We start from the raw sequence: 17,044 nt of genomic DNA, 5'->3' as shown, positions 1-17,044 counted from the left end.
AAGGAGGGCTAAACCAGCCTGATGGGGTTACTCGACTGCTTCCATACTGAGAAGGCAACGTGTTTAAGCACACGACACATAAAATCTTGTAATCGTGATGGAAACATGCCAAAAACTTTCAAAAATAGGTTTAGTTTTCAAGAACTTGGCTAATGGCTATAGCGCCTAGACCTTGAGTTGGAACGCCGGGTTTGGCGGCCGGCAGCGTGAGGCTGATGCTCCATCCCATCGCCTCAACTATACCTGTCCGAGAAATTTGGTGCTTGCAACTGCAATAATAAGCTTAAATTCTTTCTAGAGGATGTGAAAGCACTACGTCCAATATAAATTGAACCAAAAGAACCTTAGTTTTTAAAACCTTACATGATTTAATAAATAACAATTAGACTAATTCACTAAAGATGCCGCCAATAGTTTATACTGTCAACAGAATGTTTGCATCATGTCGCAGCTTCATCCGTTTTGTTAAATCAAATCCGACAAAATAAGAATTGAAAGTCAATTCATTATTCACGTTCCAGTTATAGGATACGATATTTAGCTTGAATGGAAGAAAATAAGCTCGATTACCTAAAAAGAAAAGGGAAAGAATCATTTTAACAGCTGTTGCAGTTCACCCCTAGCCCCCCCCCCCCCAAAAAAAAAAAAAACACCTTATTCTACATTAAACTGCTGACTAGAGAAAGTTGTCGACTGTCAAGCCAGACAACATGGTTCCTGCATACGTCCGGGAAAAGTAAATAGATAACCAAACAGTTGATTTCTGGTGTCAAATAATCTCCAATGCCACACAAGTTCATCGCACAATGCAAGATATTTCTTGACCACAAAATCACTCCCACTACCGGCTCTCTCTCAAGTTGTCTTCATCATCTTTCTCTCTCAAATTATCCTCGTCTAAGCCAGTTCCTTCATTTTGGTTGCCACCGAATTGGCCAGCATCATCTCCCATACTTGAATTGCCACTTGGTTCAAAGCCAAGATCTCCACCTGAGTTTTGATTGAATTGGTAATTACTGCCACCAGCACCATCAGGAACACCATAGTTTCCGCTGCCCCCAAAACCATCACCACTGCTTCCATAGCTTGGACTCCTATAGTTATTATCACCTCCATAGTTACTTCTACCATATCCCCCACCATAGCCGCCGCCGCCGCCGCCCCGCCACCAAAGCCGCCCCCGCCATAACTGCCACCACCAAAGCCACCAGCACCAAAGCCTGGACGTGACCTGTCTGTAGCATAGTCTACCCGTATCCTTCGACCATGAAGATCCTACATTGCATTGTATTTAAAGATGCAACAAGAATGGTAAGCAAGTTAAACAGAATTGAGGAAAACGTACTATTTACACTACATTCCCTGTGTCAGAACTGCTTGCTCCAGCACATATATAAGGTGTTTTACAAGTTTACCTATGACGAGATCTAAAAGACAATCTGAGAAGTGTCAGTAGATAATTCTTTAAATCATTCTCATTAAGCCTCCAAAACCACGCTATCCATGTAAATAACTTTTAGGTGCGTCAATTTTATGAATTTAGCCAGACCAACCGGAAAAAAAAAAAAAAGGGAAAGAAAATGGATAATACCTGACCATCCATTGCTTGAATAGCAGCAGATGCCTCCTCGCTTGATGCATAAGTTACGAACCCAAATCCTCTGGACCTTCCAGTCTCACGATCCATAATTATCCTTGCTGAAAAATTTTCAAAACAACAACCAACTTAAGTGACATAAATATAATAACTAATGACCACAACATGAAACACGCATGCTAGAAGAAATAGACACCATGCTCATTCAGCTATGTACTTGTATCAACATTTTCAGTGTAGACCTCCCAATTCTTCATTAAACTTCAAACAATCAAACCAATCTTTAATGATGAACAAGACGGGTTGTAAACTAATCCTAGAAAAGAACACAAAGGCAGTAAAGTACGCCCAGAAAAGATACATCAAAAAACATACATTGGCACATGCATACAACGATAAACATGTATCCTCTACTCTTAATAAAAATCTCATAAGTTACTCTAAAAAAGTAGCTACCCATCACATCAATAAAGGACAGTCTGTATAGAGCAATAGTGCAAAACCAAGAGATACTGTGAATCAAAGAGAAAAAGTGGGCACCATCAATTATCTCCCCATACTGAGCAAAGGCGTCTCTCAAACCCATATCATCTGTGCTATATGAAACACCTGCAAATGACTTGAAAACTTGTTAACATGCTCCATTTGGATAAGGTTTAGCACAATAAAACAATATACCTCCAATAAAAAGCTTTGCGGATGACATGGACCTGATTGCCTGGTACATTGATGGAATAGATGGAGAAAATTCTGGGCTAATGTATTTGACGCCAGAATGCTTGAGAAGCTTTCCAATCTTGTTGATGAACGCCATTGTTCAGCCCTAAGAAAATTCGGAAGCGCAAAAAGCTAAAACATTGAACTTTTTATAAGGTAAAATAATCATTGTAACTAAAGTAGAGAAAGCACCTGTCACAATTTTGACAAGTAAAATCTAAGAAAATACTAATACGATTTCAATCCATATCATGATGGGTTTGGTCAGGCCATTAAAATCTCACTGTACGTCAACTATATCATTGCATGACAAATAGAATGTGATAAACCATAGGCGCCAAGCATGTGAAAAGTTAAACACTGCCCGGTAAGAAATAAGTACTGCTAATTTTCTGTCAGTTCCTCCTCCCCTCCCGCCCATCTCCAGGAGGGACAGGGAGGGACGCAGGGTAGAGAGAGAGATGAAGGTGATTATCTCCTATTAATTATAAAACGAAGCTTTAAATACCACAATAACAAATACTTCATTTCCATTGTTAATTCGAACAGCATGCCATGATTCTAGCCTCGTCACCAGAATAATTTACCAGCAAACTCTCTCCATTCTGAATAGATGCATATCTGAGAAGTAGATACATAAGACTCATCAAAGCAAATGAGCTGGCGGCCCAAAAAGCCGTAAATAGTTTCAAAATCAGAAGTTTCAGGTTCTCCCTTTCTCGGTAATCCATCACTCTATCTAAATCACACATCCATGAGAACCACGCGAGAGAGAGAGAGAGAGAGAGAGCCCCCAATTAACGAGGAAATGCCGAATCAAGCACTAAAAGAACCCCTCAACGATGAAGATGCGAAACGCTGAAATCATAACGGAAATAGGAAAACTGCGACCAGAGAAAACTTTATGTATAAGAAATTACCGTTGGAAGTAGAGAGGCCACTTGTAGCCTTGTAGGTGTGAGTGCAGTTCTCTTCTCTGTCGGTCTCTCTCCTTCGTGTTTGTTCTGCGTTTTTCGCTTCGGAAAGTCTGAAATGCTGCAAACCCTTGCTCCTAATCACCTGCGTACAAGGGCTTTGGCACATGCAACGGGAACCGTTAGATTCTTTCCAGAGGATATCCGCCGTACAGCTACCTCCCAGATGCCCCAAAATGCGTCCTTTTATTAAATGATCCTATCCCTTGTGCCTTAACATAAAAACTGGTTTGATTTTTATTTTGATTCTAATTATAAAACTTTAATTTATTTTGTTTTTATATCTATATATATATATTTTTTAAAGTAGTCCTTCTAATAATAGTAGTTCTAGCCATTACACTTAATTCGCAATGATATTTTAAAAAAACAATACATATTTATTACAAATAACTAACTTAAATTATTTTCTAAATCTCCTCAAATTAGTGAACTAGCTCTTATAATTAGGACTGGAGGTAGTAATTGGGATATTGTAGTAATTACGAGGTTGTAGTATTCCCCCATTTCTAGGGCTAATTAGTTGGAAAAAACGCTATTCAATTACTATGATTAAAAAAGTTAATAAGTTATTTTAAAGTATTTATATTTATTATTTTTTAAAATTAATTTGTCTCATTTATAAATTAATATATAATATAATGATATACATAAATATTTTACAGATATCATGTAGCATGTGGTATAATTAAGTAATTTAGTAACCTCTTTAATCGTATCAAATTAGTTAACTCTATCTTATACTACCTCTAATCCTAAATATAAGAGTTATTTGACTAATTTGAGGAGATTAAGAAAATAAGTTAAGTAAATTATTTGTAATAAATAAGTATTGTCTTTCTTAAAATATCCTTGCTAATCAAATGTAATGGTTAGAACTACCATTGTCAGAAGGACCACTTTATGAAAAAAGTATATAAATATGAGAAACAAAGTGGAATGGGGTCTTATATTTAGGATTAAAATAAAATTCAAACGAGATTTTATATTAAGGATCGGAGGTAGTGCTACATCCTGTCCTTAATATAAAAGTTAGTTTAACTTTCAATTTGATTTTAGATATAAGATCTTAATTTACTTTGTCTCTCATATTTATTGCACATGTTAAAAATTCAATCAAATAATAGTTCTAGCTAATACACATGATTAGCAAAAATATTCTAAAAAAGACAATACCTATTTATTACAGATAACTAATTTAACAAAATTTCTTAATCTGCTCAAATTAATCAACTAGTTTTTACATTAAAAACCGAAAATAATACTAAGGAGTAGAGATAGTATCTATTTGTATCCTTCCTCCTATCCTTTTAATGTCTAATCTAAGCTTCGTATGAAGGAAAAAAGAGGAAGAGAGGCACTGCATGCTGATTTTTTATTGTTGTTTGGAGTTCCCACTTGCCACCCCCGTATATTATTTTCGTTTCTAAATTTAATGATGGAATCGTTTTAATCTTAAATATAATATTTTACGTTATTTTATTTATCAAAATTAGAATTGTTTGTTTATAATATCTTCATTAATTGTATGTATTAAAGATATTTATATTAATATGAATAGTTTTCCATGTAAATAATTAAATAGAAGACTAGATTTAGCTGATGAAAGGGAGTCCAATAATTTCTGTGATAACTTCCCTCTTTTTTTATTTGGTTTTTACCTTGCCTCCGTTTTGACTTAAAATAAAAGAAACAAAAGTAGTGCTAATTGATCAAGGTCCAAAAATTAAATTGCATCGAAGATGCTAACTTACCAAGCAAGCTACACTATTCGTAACATATATGTTACGTATATGCTGATTTTCCATGCCTTCTTTTTTTAAAAAAAAATTATATTGGTATATGTCTCTAATATGACTGACTTAGATTTGAACATGAAGTTCAATTTAAAATAATTATTTTGCCTGTGCATAAGAAAAGGATTTTATGACCAGCAGCAAAGTCTGTTCAGAAGTATGAAAAGATTAGTCACTGTTACCTATAATGAATAATCTAGATTCAACAAAAATAATAATAATTTTTTAAAAAAAATATTTTGTACACTCGCACAGTTTAGAATCCAAAATTTTATGGTCAACTATATCTGCTTCCACCACTAAAACTAACACTTGGTGTTGATTATCAAACTTTACCCAAGTTGACAAATTCATGGTCAATATATTGATATATAGCGCAATTTATATGCATTACTCAGAAGTCATGATCCAATAACAGTATAATTTATTTCTCCAACATCTTTTGACGGAATTTATTTTTCTAACCTATGAAAATACAAGCAAGCATATCCAACTTACATAATTGCTTTGTTGATGTATTCTAGTTTGTCTTCAAGTCGAGACAGTGGATGTTTAGATACTCTAATAATTACTTTTCAAAAACTCTTTTTTATAAATCGAGACAAACTCTTTTATATATTTATTCCACATATCATAAAAGTACTTCTGAAACTATGATTTTGATCTTACCCAAACACTCTTATAATCTAGAATCAAACTTCTGTTGCCAACTTTTGTAATGGACAGCATTGAATATTAGATCAAATTTGTATTTCTGTTATAAAAAAAAACAAAGGAATATTTTTTGTTATCCAGTGCCAGTCCTCTTCAATTTCAGGGAAAGACGAGACCTAATTATAATATTGGAGCCGTCGGCTGCCTCATCATCCAAGAAACTCGTTTATTCAACATGACCCAAGAAAACCGTACGAAGTTCAATTTCCTGACTGCTAGATACTATTGACGTCACAAACAATCAGTTTTCTCCAAACATTTCCAGTCAATTTCCATCAACTGCATCTTCCGTCAAATATGAAAATATCTATGTTGACACGTAAATTTTCTTGAAGACTTTTCCCTAAAGTCAAATGGTTAATTTTTTCCAATTAAAAAAAAAAAGAGCAAAAACTAGTACCTGGTTTTCCACCTCCAAGTCCCCTGGGCAGGCCCTGCCCAGTTGTGACAATTACAAGTGGTTTGGAACTTAAAGCTAGAAGGAAGAAATGAAAACTTAATAGACTAATTATTTGCTGAGGACGTTCTCATTTTTCAGATATGCAATGCTGTACATAAATTACAATTCATAGAGGCACAAACAGACGATCAATATAATGTGTTTGACCTAGCAAAGTACAATAGCAGCACAACTATGAAAACTTTTCCAATCATCGAGTGCAAGCAAATCACCTAGTTTTACCCTCCCCGGGAAAAAAAGAAAAGAAAGAAAGAAAGAAAGAAAAAAACTAGCAGGTTTTGGCATGGACCCTAACCTGATTGAGAGTATAGAAGCCTTGGGCGAAGAAGAGATTATTCTGCTTATCTGCTATTACCTCCTATGAGGATTTTGCAGCGATTTAGGAGATCCCTCGAAGAAATCCAAAAGGTAGTTCTCTAAATCATCAGCATTGTGCTTAATGTGTTTGTCACTTATGTGATAACTATGCCTCCCTACAAAGGTCCTATAAGCATGAATCACTTTTAGGGATATAGAGATCCTCAAGTCTTCACGAAGCTGCACATCAGGGATAGACCAAGCTGTTTGGCTCTTATAAACATCCTCGAAGGCAAGATAGAATCTCTGTAAGTTCTCCTTCAAAGGATTTTTTGAGATAGAATGTGAACCGGGAACCTGAACTCCATCGTCCTTAAGCAAAGAGAGAATGGAACTCCAACTAGCCCTTTCGTAGTTCATAGCATGTTGCTGAAACTTCCAGTTATGCTTTCGAATCCATTCATCTCCATATATGAGCCTAAGTTCAGACCCCTTAACTTTCTGAGCCATATAGTGTATATTGTTCATCAAGAATAAGTGCTGCAAGCCAGCATCCTTGTATAACTTGGACTTCTCATCAAGTTTGCATTGAAGGATCGAAGCAACTGATCGGAAATGGAGGGCCATCGCGGAAACTGGGCTGGGAGACCCCGGAAGTTTGCTATTTTCTTCAGTATCTGGGCTCATGTCAGGTGACAGCAAAATGGCATCATCTTCTTCTTTGTTCTTCAGAAGCAAATCAAGGGTCTCACCATAGTCAGCTAGAGTGTTCAAATAATTCATGACATATCTGGTTAAAGGATGGATTCCACCACCTACAAAAGGGTTTGTAGATGCATTTGTTGCAATAGCATTTTCAAATTCAAGGAATGTTAACCTCGCACAATCACCTAATCTCGATAAAACTTCATGGTATTCAATTCTAACAGAAGAACCAACTTCGTGTGGATACAAAGCATCTATCTCTGGAATGAGTTCAGCCAGGGCCTCATACATGTCAAGAATACGAAACAGTTTCTCAGGCTGGTGGGGGCCAATGGACATCGCTTCACCAAAGTTCAGAAGCTGAAATATTGAAGCTTTTGATGCATCAACAAAGCAAGAGACACTAACTGGTTCGCCCTCCCCAAAAATCTGGTCACCTAGCCACTTCTCACTTGCAAGATACACCCTGAAAAACACTTTCACAGCCCAAACCCATCTTTTGATCTTGGAATTCAAAGCACCCCACTGCATTTTCAACACATCCTCAATGCTCAGCCTTTCCATTTCAAGAATCGCAAGACATTCCTCCAAGGAATCCCTTCGGGCAACGGTATAGGCATGGGAGCATTCCCGGTCATACTTTGAATCAAACATTTGCTGTGCAATACTCCTGAGTTCAGGGATCACATGCGGATGAACTAAGTCAATTATATGTTCCTCTGAGACTCTGCTCACCACACTCTCTCTTGGCAGTGACTCTTCAGTCGAGTCATCAACTGAAGGGACTATAAAGCCCTCATCAACCGAATCATCTTCGGTAGATCGAAAAGACACGTATTCAGGTTCAAAAGGTTGCTTGTACTGGATGAGTAAGTTCATGAACTCTTCCTCGAGCCGGGCCATAGCAGTTTGAAGAACACTGTGAGCCCTCAGCAGATACTTGTACTCGTGATCCTCTCTTTTCAAATCTGAACTCTCCAACTTTTCAATCAATAGGCGTGCTTCATCAGCTGCAGCCAGATACTCAGATGTTTCATCGGGTCCTGAATCCCAAATCCAAGACCGATCTGCTTCCCACCTCGTAATTTTCTCTTCGATGATATTGAGCCGATGTTCAATTGCCCTAACTCCTTCTTCTTCCTCTTCTTGCTTTCCGTCCCCTTCATCTCCCTCCTGCTTCTCAGAGGGTTCGGTCATGGAGGCCAAACGGGTTCCAAGATCAGCCAGAATTTTCTTGGCATCACTTGTGAGGTTCCTGTTTGACCCTAAAGCCCTCACAATGTCCTTCGCTGCAGCAATTAAATCCTCTTCATTTTCTAGCTCTGAGAGGACATGCTTAGAATCAGACTCCTCTATAGCCATGGAGATAGAGAGCCCAAACCCCAGAGGAACAATCAATCACCAAAACCGATCAAACCTTACAAAATTAAAAGTGAAACGACAAGGTTAAGGTGCTTCCTTCTATAGAATTCTCCACCACCGCTGTAGAAATCTGAATTGCAAGAGGAACTTTAGCAAGACTCACCAGTCAAAACCCTGAAATAAATAGGACTAAGAGAAGCAGTCTATACCTGCATAAATCAAAAGACCATTGTCAAGAAAATTTCAGAGAAAAACCAGCACAAGGAGGAGCACAGAAACAAACTACAACCCCGGATCTGGAACCCTTCCCGTACAGACCCAAGAGAGAAGAAAGTGATAGATGCCGCTTTCTCTCTACCTCTCCCTTTTCCCTTGAAAGGATCTGGCCCTTACACTCCAACTTGAGCCAACAACAACGAGAGTAGCAAGCGGAACAAGCAGCGCAGAACATAAAGGCTTAAGCTTGAGGGACTGCTCCGAACATTGGTGAAGAACAAAAAGCAGAAACAGTGAATAAGAGGGAGAAAAAACGAAGGAGTAGACTTCTATAAATTTCTCTGTTTTGCGGAAAAGCAAGTGAGCGAGAATTCCGGAGATTTAATTGTAACCGGACTATTATGATAGGCTGCGATTTCTATGATAGGCTGCACTCCGTCCATGCGACTCGCTGGCTGCTAAACATATTATACGATATATATATATGAAATAAAATACTATCATAAGCTAATTATGCATTCGTGGACGATAATAAATAATTCAACTACACACGCACACCCCATAAATCTTGAATCCTAAAGTTTGGTCCTTGTCTTTAAGGGGGGGAAAAAAGAAAAAAGAAAAGTGAAGTACCTACCTCCAGTCCTGGGTAAGGATTTCGTCACAGGGTGCCATATGGACATGGTGGGCATCCCTTTGGCATTATGCAGTTCAACTTCCCATTCATATCTGTGAACCAGCTTTTACTGCTGCAATTTCAGCTTCTATTCATTGTGCCTCCATGTCCATCTCTTAATTCTTTCTTTGTCTTTTTAGTACAATCAATTTAAACACCCACAATACGGGATTTAAGTGGGTAAGCCTAAAACTGTGTCAAGTATAATGGGCACTGGGAGTGGGATGTGCTGACCGCCTTTGTTTGCTTTTGGCTATAACGAATGAGCATCTAAGGGCCTGTTTAGGTAATCCTCAAAACCATGGTTTAGGAGACAAAACAATGATTTTGGTGAGATGTCACCCAAACAACATCAATTTTGAGCCAATAATCCAAAAATCCAAAACCATGGTTTGGGTCAAAACCATGGTTTTGGAATCCAAAACTATGGTTTCAGGAGAAGTGAATTCATTCTGCTTCTGGCTCAAATTGGAGAGATGATTGTGCCTGTTAGAGTAGATCTCAACAATAATATGACTTTAACATTTCTCAATTATTTTTTTATAAACATATTTAACCTTATATCTTATAAACATATATACACATATTAATTATTTATTAATTACATTATATTATGTATTATTAATTATGTTGGTAAAAAATATATTATTAACAATTTTATTCCTCCAAATTAAAATATATCATTTATATAGTTATCATATTAACTTTTTTTTTTAGTAATTTGTATATATAAAAAGTATTTCTGATAACAACTATCCAAACACTCTCACTTCTTAGAATCACTTTTTTACAAAATTTATTTTTTACATAATCTATTCTCCAAAAACTATTATCCAAACCATGGTTTGGTTTCATCCAAACACACCCTAAATCTTTTATTTTTAACCAATCTTGTTTAGACGCGCTTCAGTTTCCAGATGTATGTTTGAATTGAGAATCTCTCGTGTCTTGTTCCCTAAACGAATTACAAGTTATGATCCGGTTCCGAGAATAGATAGACGATTAAACCCTTTTTTTTTTAGTAAAGAAAATTAAGAAAACTTTAATCCATCTGTTGGGCAAAAAGAAGCTTTAATCATCGGAGGTATACAGTTTTTGAGAGAAGTAGGAAACCTTTAATCCACCGTTTTGTATGGTTGCTAACAAAGTAAAAAGCCTGTTGTGTTCCTTTTGCCCCTGTCGTTGTTAATGGATCCCTTTTTAAATATACAGCTTTACGTTGTTAAACTGAGATAGACTTTTTGAAAAAAAGAAATCATCAAAGCTGTGGTTAATTTTTTAGAATTATATAAACTTCTCAACGGGCGAAACAATTACTAATAATAAAGTTGTCATGCATCTATATTTTTATTTTTTTATCAATACATTATGAGTGGCTTTTCATAGGAGGTTCTGTGTAATACATAGACTTCACAATCTTATTCCGATCTCAAAATAACATATTCCTATGGCTGGTATGACATGTTGATATATTCTACATATTCAATTCAATACGTGTACTTTGTCATTATAATATGGAAAAGTTTTTTTGGGCATGAATTATTATTAATAAAAAATTCGCATAAGTCTTATTTTACTGGGACAATTATGGAACTAAAAATTAAAGATTAAAAAGTTATACAACTTCGAAAACATTTGCTTCGAAACAGTTCTTTTCATCCAAATCCAAGTCAGGTAGAATTTCGTCTTGGAAAAAGCTCAAAAACTGATCTTGTGTCACCGAGTTTATTGTTGACTCCCAAATCAGCAAACCCATGAATTAAAAAATAATTATCCGTGTGGCCCATTTGTGGGTTGATGAATAGCTTTGAGACAAGCCCATAGTTTTCTCCGTCCTTTTTATGGCGAATTGCTGTCCAGCGGTCGCGTAATGGTAAAGCAGTGGCATCATCATGGTTTCCAACGTTTTATTGTTTACACAATCCAATGAACAGGAATCTTATGTATAAAGATTGGTTGATTCAAGAATATTAAAGAACAAATGCATGCTTACAGATTAGAATATATAGTCTTCCTTCCACTTGTTTGTTTTTTCTCTATGGGACAAACTAAACACATGGACCTTCTTGCTCTTTCATTCCCTAGTTTGTGAACTAACCCGGAGAAAAGGACATCAAAATCCTTGATTGGGAACAAATATAAAAGAAAAGAACTGGTGAATTAAGCAGAAATTATGATATCATCTTCGATCTTTGCCATAATTTCCACTCGTGTCCTTGTACTAATAATTTTGGTAATTCTCAGGACTTGGGCAGAGGTTTTCCTGCAATGAATGATTTGAATAACTGGAGAGCAGCTCTGGGCTTGAACAGTGGCACTTCATGACCAGCCCCTCTTACTGTTGCGAATGTAAGCCCTTCGTATACCTCTGTCCACCCTCCAACCTTCACGTGCACAAACACCCACATCAATCCTTAATTTCCTCACTTTCAATCCGATGAATTCCTAAGTGGGATGAAAAATATACTACCCCGAAAGCTAATTGTTTAATTGGGAAAACCACCCCACTTAAATATCCCATTGAGCCACCAAGTTTTTATCACAATTTTTACGAGTTAATGTTGAGATTCAGTTACGTACCTGCTTCTTGACGTACCAAGGATACCAAGGAACCTTGGTCACCAGCTTCAGCTGTGCAAGGGAATATCTAGTTGCAGTAACTGGCACCACCGAATCAACATCCCCACTGCATTTTGATTTATAAAAATCAAAGCAAATTTTAATGATGTCGTCATATATATCAAAAGCACTTGAAATTAATTGGTTGCAGGGTTGAATGAGAACGTAATTAACGAACCTGAAAATCCAGACTCTGGTTCCATGTGCCATCAACTCTCTATAGATGGGAAGTATGGATACCTCTGTATCGTTCCAGTTTCGATTCAAAACCTCACTGCATCACATCAGTATATACAGTAACTTGCTCGCACGGTTGTACCTTTTGAAAAAAAATGAATTTTTGTGTGATTAATTAATGTATGGATGAACTCGCCTGCAAGCAGTCCACTTGTAAGGAATGGCCGTTGTGTTAGCATGGAGTGCTTTCTGAACATCTGGTCTATTGTAGTATATCTCAGCATACTTCTCTGTGCACGGATCATACCCAGACATTTGCCTAAACATCTGCAATATTTACGCAACTATAAATTATAATCATAACATTTGCCTAATCATAAATATTGCTAATTAATACGTGTATATATATATATAAAATACTACCTCCTTAAATCTTAACTATAAGATGACGAAGGTAGTATTTATCATTAGGTTTAGGCCCTCCTTGACTGTGGGTCGAAGTTCAAACTTTATTGGGGCTGAGTTTGTCAGATAACCTTTTTCAGCTATAAAAGAAGTACTCAGCCTGCTGATGCATGTAATGTGATAATAGGACAGAAAAGAAGGATGAAACCCATGTGCACTGGGACTGGCAATTATGAGTTTTGAAAATATTTAATTTGCCCTAAAATATATATATTTGAACGATGCTTTTACTAATTAATATTATTATTAACTTTACTAAGTAACAGTACCGGATGATGAGGGCGGTGGGGCAAGCGCATGGAGTGGCGGGTGGCGGAGGAGCTGCCATCGGAGTTGTTGCATGGAGGAGCATAAATGTTATACTGATCAATGTTACCGAATTCTTGGTCCATTGCGTAGCTATACAACGACTCACACTCGTCGGATTCCTTCTGCCGGTGGAAATCGCAGGTGCTCATGAGCTGCCTGTAAGTCTGATCGGAGATCATAGCGTGGCTCCACCAGTACGTCACCGTCCCCAAGTTATCATAGTAATTGTCCGTCACTGCATTCCCAACCTACAACACACAATATATACATACACCAATTATATATATATATATATATCGTTGTCGTCATCTGATGTACCTTTTTCTTCATTATTATTGTTTCCTCTTTCGGATAAAGAGAAAAAAAGAGGACTATTTATAAATAGTGAAGTGATTACCAAAATTCCTTTGATATTGATTGGGTGCTTGGCTTTTGAATTATACGTGACGATTTCTCTGGCCAATTGAGGAACATAATGGCCTGCGTAGCTCTCTCCACTGATATAAAGTTCCCGATTCTTGTACCGTGGGAATCGTTCTAGCCACCTGATTATGAATTCCAGGGAGTCCTTCGCTGAACACACAAAACAGACAAAACATCGGTTCATGACCCTTCAATAATTTGGCGTTACATCGTTATATATATGATTACGATTACGATTGAACATAATATTGGAAGTTTCCGCTTTCCATTGTGTGATAAGATGGTTCTGTGCTAAAGACAATGCTAAGAGCTAAGAACATCACTGGAAAAAAAAATCTATCTCATATATAAATGCATGGAGAGTCAACAAACACATTATTACGAGATATCCAAAATCCGGATGGACCACCTAATGAACGGTCCATCAAATCGCAATGATATGTGTTCTAGACACGCACGTCGTCACAAAACATAATGATAGTGTTCAGCCGTGATTAAATTTGGTGAGCCGGCCAACCCAAAATCCATCCACGACGCAACCACTATAGCCCAGGCTAATCATAATGTAAGGTAACATTCAATGATTCATTATGTCATATATCATCTCCATCTTGTGTATTGTATTATCTATATTAATATGGCCTACCAACTGAAAATCATACAACCCAACCCCATCCCTACTTTAAAAGAATTAAGTATAATAGCAACCGTGAATGGCGGTGACAAGGGCAAGTCATTAATATAAAGACAGTGTGCAGCGCGGGGCCTACCGGTGCGGCGGTCGCCGCTGTCATAGAGATCGGAGGAGCGGTTGGCGTAGGAAAAGCCGACGCCGGCGGGAGCTTCCAAGAAGAGGAGGTTGGCGACGGAGTTCCAGGAGAACTTGTTAAGGTATAACCCCGAAGCAGTTCTGTTGATTCTGAACGGGCCAATCTCCTCGGATGCTCCATACGCCACCGATGAACAACCAGGACCTATAAAAAACACACACAAAAACAAAGAGTTCAATAATCGTACGTGTTTCCGTTACAGCGTATCATCCAAATAATATGGGTCTTTGTTAGCACTTAATTAGACAATGACATGAACCAGACCAGCCTTATTACTTTATTATGATTGTGGTAAAATTAGGGGTAGCATTAATGATTCAAGAATAGCAACTGACAAAGTTGGCAAAGATAAAAACTTAATAATAGCCCTGAGACTGATTAATGAGGCGGGGTTGTTTCAAGTTGCTTTCAAGCATTAATGCTTTCTGATAACTTCAGATAGACATATATATATATATATATATATGCGCGTGGACGTCGATGTGTACGTGTGAGAGAGAGGAGAGAGAGGGATTTGATTGTAGGGTTAGAGAGAGAGAGAGAAGGCGCATAGAAGTCATAGGAGTAATGTGTTGTCGTGTAAGGATGATGGGATTTAGTACTATTCATTCATTGTTGGTTGGATCATCATTCCTGACCATCTCATTTCAAAGCCCCTTCATGTGGGCTCTACCTACTCTTAAATTTCTCTTCATCTTTTTTGCTTTCCAAATTAATGCACTCCCCCTTCGCAACTACTAATTCCCAGTTTCACTCTATACCTAATAAAATAGGGCTACCCCTTCACTCAAATGGGAAGGAAGGATATGGGTGGCTGGATATACCTATACCAGAGTTTTCATTAGTCATCTCATAATAATTATCACTCCAACATGATTTGTGATTTTGAACGCAGCATTACTGTTTATTAATAAGAAAGGAAAGACCGACACAAAAATAAGAAAATGGAAAGAACTATTGCAAAAAGCCAAAAAGGGTTGAAAGGGTATATACATGTATGCACACACAGCATATATATATATATATATAGTTGTACATTTTGTTTGACTAGTATGTCGGTAGGAAAAACAAAAGTAGCTTAGACCTCAGAGGGCGTGGGGAAGGAAGAAATAAAATCAGAACTTCTTAAATACAAGCGATATAACAGTGACTGTGAGTGACTCAAGTTCATTAAAATCTTTGAAAAGATCGAATCAGATTAACAAAGAATGAAAGAACATGTATGTTTATATATGAGTGCATGGGAAGAGAAAAGAGTTGATGAGAGAGATGAAATGATGAACCTCCATTGAGCCAAATGACGAGGGGTTTGGAGAAGGCGTTTTGAGGGGATTCAGTGAGCCAGTAAAAGAGGGCTCTACCAGGAACGTGATTCACAGTAACGTAGCCTGAGAATTGTTGGAACGACACTTTGGGTTGGCCGGGCAGTTCCACGATCCTATCAGCTTCTTCCTCTTCTCTTACTCCGCCTCCTTCTGATGCTCCGACCACCGCCGCCACCAACCACACAAGCACGAAGCGAAGAAAGATCTGTTGTTTCTTCATGACTATAACTTGAAAGATCCGGTGACCTCGATGATGAAGAACCAGAAGAGGAAGAGGAAATGTGGGGGTGAGAGTGATAGGGAGGAAGGAAAGTTAGGCTAGCGTGGCCTCCAGAGTCCAGAGAGGATTAAATAGGAGAGAGAAGGTGAGGGGGGAAAAGGAGTTATGATTCAAACAATTTGGACACTTGTAACTGCGCACACATAACTGGTTTTAAATTTCAAAAAACGACCCCTATTTTTATGTCCTTGCAAAAGTTACCCATAATGACTCAGTTTATTTATATACAAGTTTTTGAGCACTTTTGCGGATTAATATTTTAAATTTGTTATCAGTTTTGGATATTTAAACTAATAGTAAATCTTAAAATATGAACAACAATTTCCTGTTTGGTTTCAAAAAATATATTTGTTTCTTCAAAAAGAAAAAGAAGAAAAATGTACGAGTGAAGTTACTATTAATAAATAAATCAAGAAAGACTTTAGATGTCCTATCATGCAAATCTGATACAGTTAGATGATGGATGGATGTGGAATTCCCGATACAAAGGAGCATATCATCATAAAACAGTGAATTTAGCTGTCTTAATTAAATATAGTCTCAACTACTGCCTCACATGCTCCTCTCATGCCCCTGTCCTTTCAATTCGGCACGTTAAGGGTTTGTTCAGGTAACATAAGAAATCATGATTGGGTTTAGATTTGCCGAAAGAAAATTAATAAACTGTGGTTTTGGGTCTAAATCAATAAATCATGGTTTCGGACTCAAAATCATAGTTTCAGAAGAAATAAATCTATTTGTTTTTGGATCAAATTAAAAAGTATGATTGTGCCTGTCAAAGTAGGTCTTAACGATAATATGACTTTAACACCCCTGAATTATTTTTTTATAAACATATTTAATCTTATATTTTATAAATATATATACACATATTAATTATTTCTTAATTATATTATCTTATATATTATTAATTATGTTGATAAAAATATATTATTAATAATTTTATTCCTTCAAATTAAAATATATTATAAAATTTATTTTTTATATAATTATCATATTAATTTATGTTTTTAAATAATTTGTGCATATAAAAAGTGTTTCTGATAACAACTATCTAAATATTTTTACTTTATCAAAATTATTTTTTTATAAATTCTATTTC

The 17,044-nt window shown here is 36.7% G+C and overlaps 2 protein-coding genes and 1 pseudogene across 2 annotated transcripts; all 3 read right to left on the bottom strand.

Moving 5' to 3' along the window:
- Window positions 1–536: 536 nt before the first annotated feature.
- On the bottom strand, window positions 537–3,335 carry LOC114752040 (glycine-rich RNA-binding protein 2, mitochondrial-like; annotated as a pseudogene).
- A 2,959-nt stretch (window positions 3,336–6,294) lies between these two features.
- On the bottom strand, window positions 6,295–9,312 carry LOC114752062 (exocyst complex component EXO70E2). Its single transcript, XM_028940797.1, has 3 exons — window positions 8,981–9,312; window positions 8,786–8,832; window positions 6,295–8,677 (listed from the first exon to the last, which is right to left on the bottom strand). The coding sequence occupies exon 3, from the start codon at window positions 8,620–8,622 to the stop codon at window positions 6,610–6,612; it is 2,013 nt and encodes a 670-aa protein (XP_028796630.1). The 5' UTR covers window positions 8,623–8,677; window positions 8,786–8,832; window positions 8,981–9,312; the 3' UTR covers window positions 6,295–6,609.
- A 2,126-nt stretch (window positions 9,313–11,438) lies between these two features.
- LOC114752039 (serine carboxypeptidase-like 25) lies at window positions 11,439–15,992 on the bottom strand. Its single transcript, XM_028940757.1, has 8 exons — window positions 15,621–15,992; window positions 14,278–14,481; window positions 13,482–13,657; window positions 13,045–13,332; window positions 12,507–12,637; window positions 12,312–12,407; window positions 12,095–12,200; window positions 11,439–11,898 (listed from the first exon to the last, which is right to left on the bottom strand). The coding sequence occupies exons 1-8, from the start codon at window positions 15,880–15,882 to the stop codon at window positions 11,755–11,757; spliced, it is 1,407 nt and encodes a 468-aa protein (XP_028796590.1). The 5' UTR covers window positions 15,883–15,992; the 3' UTR covers window positions 11,439–11,754.
- Window positions 15,993–17,044: the final 1,052 nt, after the last annotated feature.

The sequence above is a fragment of the Neltuma alba genome, unplaced genomic scaffold (assembly GCF_004799145.2).
Source record: "Neltuma alba isolate B1F8T4 unplaced genomic scaffold, ASM479914v2 tig00007216_pilon, whole genome shotgun sequence".
Classification (NCBI taxonomy): Eukaryota; Viridiplantae; Streptophyta; class Magnoliopsida; order Fabales; family Fabaceae; genus Neltuma; species Neltuma alba.
This window is presented reverse-complemented; position numbering and strand designations above follow the sequence as displayed.

What these genes read in the sequence shown, in the direction of transcription:
- LOC114752062 (XM_028940797.1), bottom strand. Translation starts at nt 8,622, where the DNA reads ATGGCTATAGAGGAGTCTGATTCTAAGCATGTCCTCTCAGAGCTAGAA.
- LOC114752039 (XM_028940757.1), bottom strand. Translation starts at nt 15,882, where the DNA reads ATGAAGAAACAACAGATCTTTCTTCGCTTCGTGCTTGTGTGGTTGGTG. An exon ending in CAGCGGCGACCGCCGCACCG is followed by an intron (nt 13,658 to 14,277) that starts GTAGGCCCCGCG and finishes TTGTGTGTTCAG; the next exon opens with CGAAGGACTCCCTGGAATTC. An exon ending in TCAATATCAAAGGAATTTTG is followed by an intron (nt 13,333 to 13,481) that starts GTAATCACTTCA and finishes TGTGTGTTGTAG; the next exon opens with GTTGGGAATGCAGTGACGGA.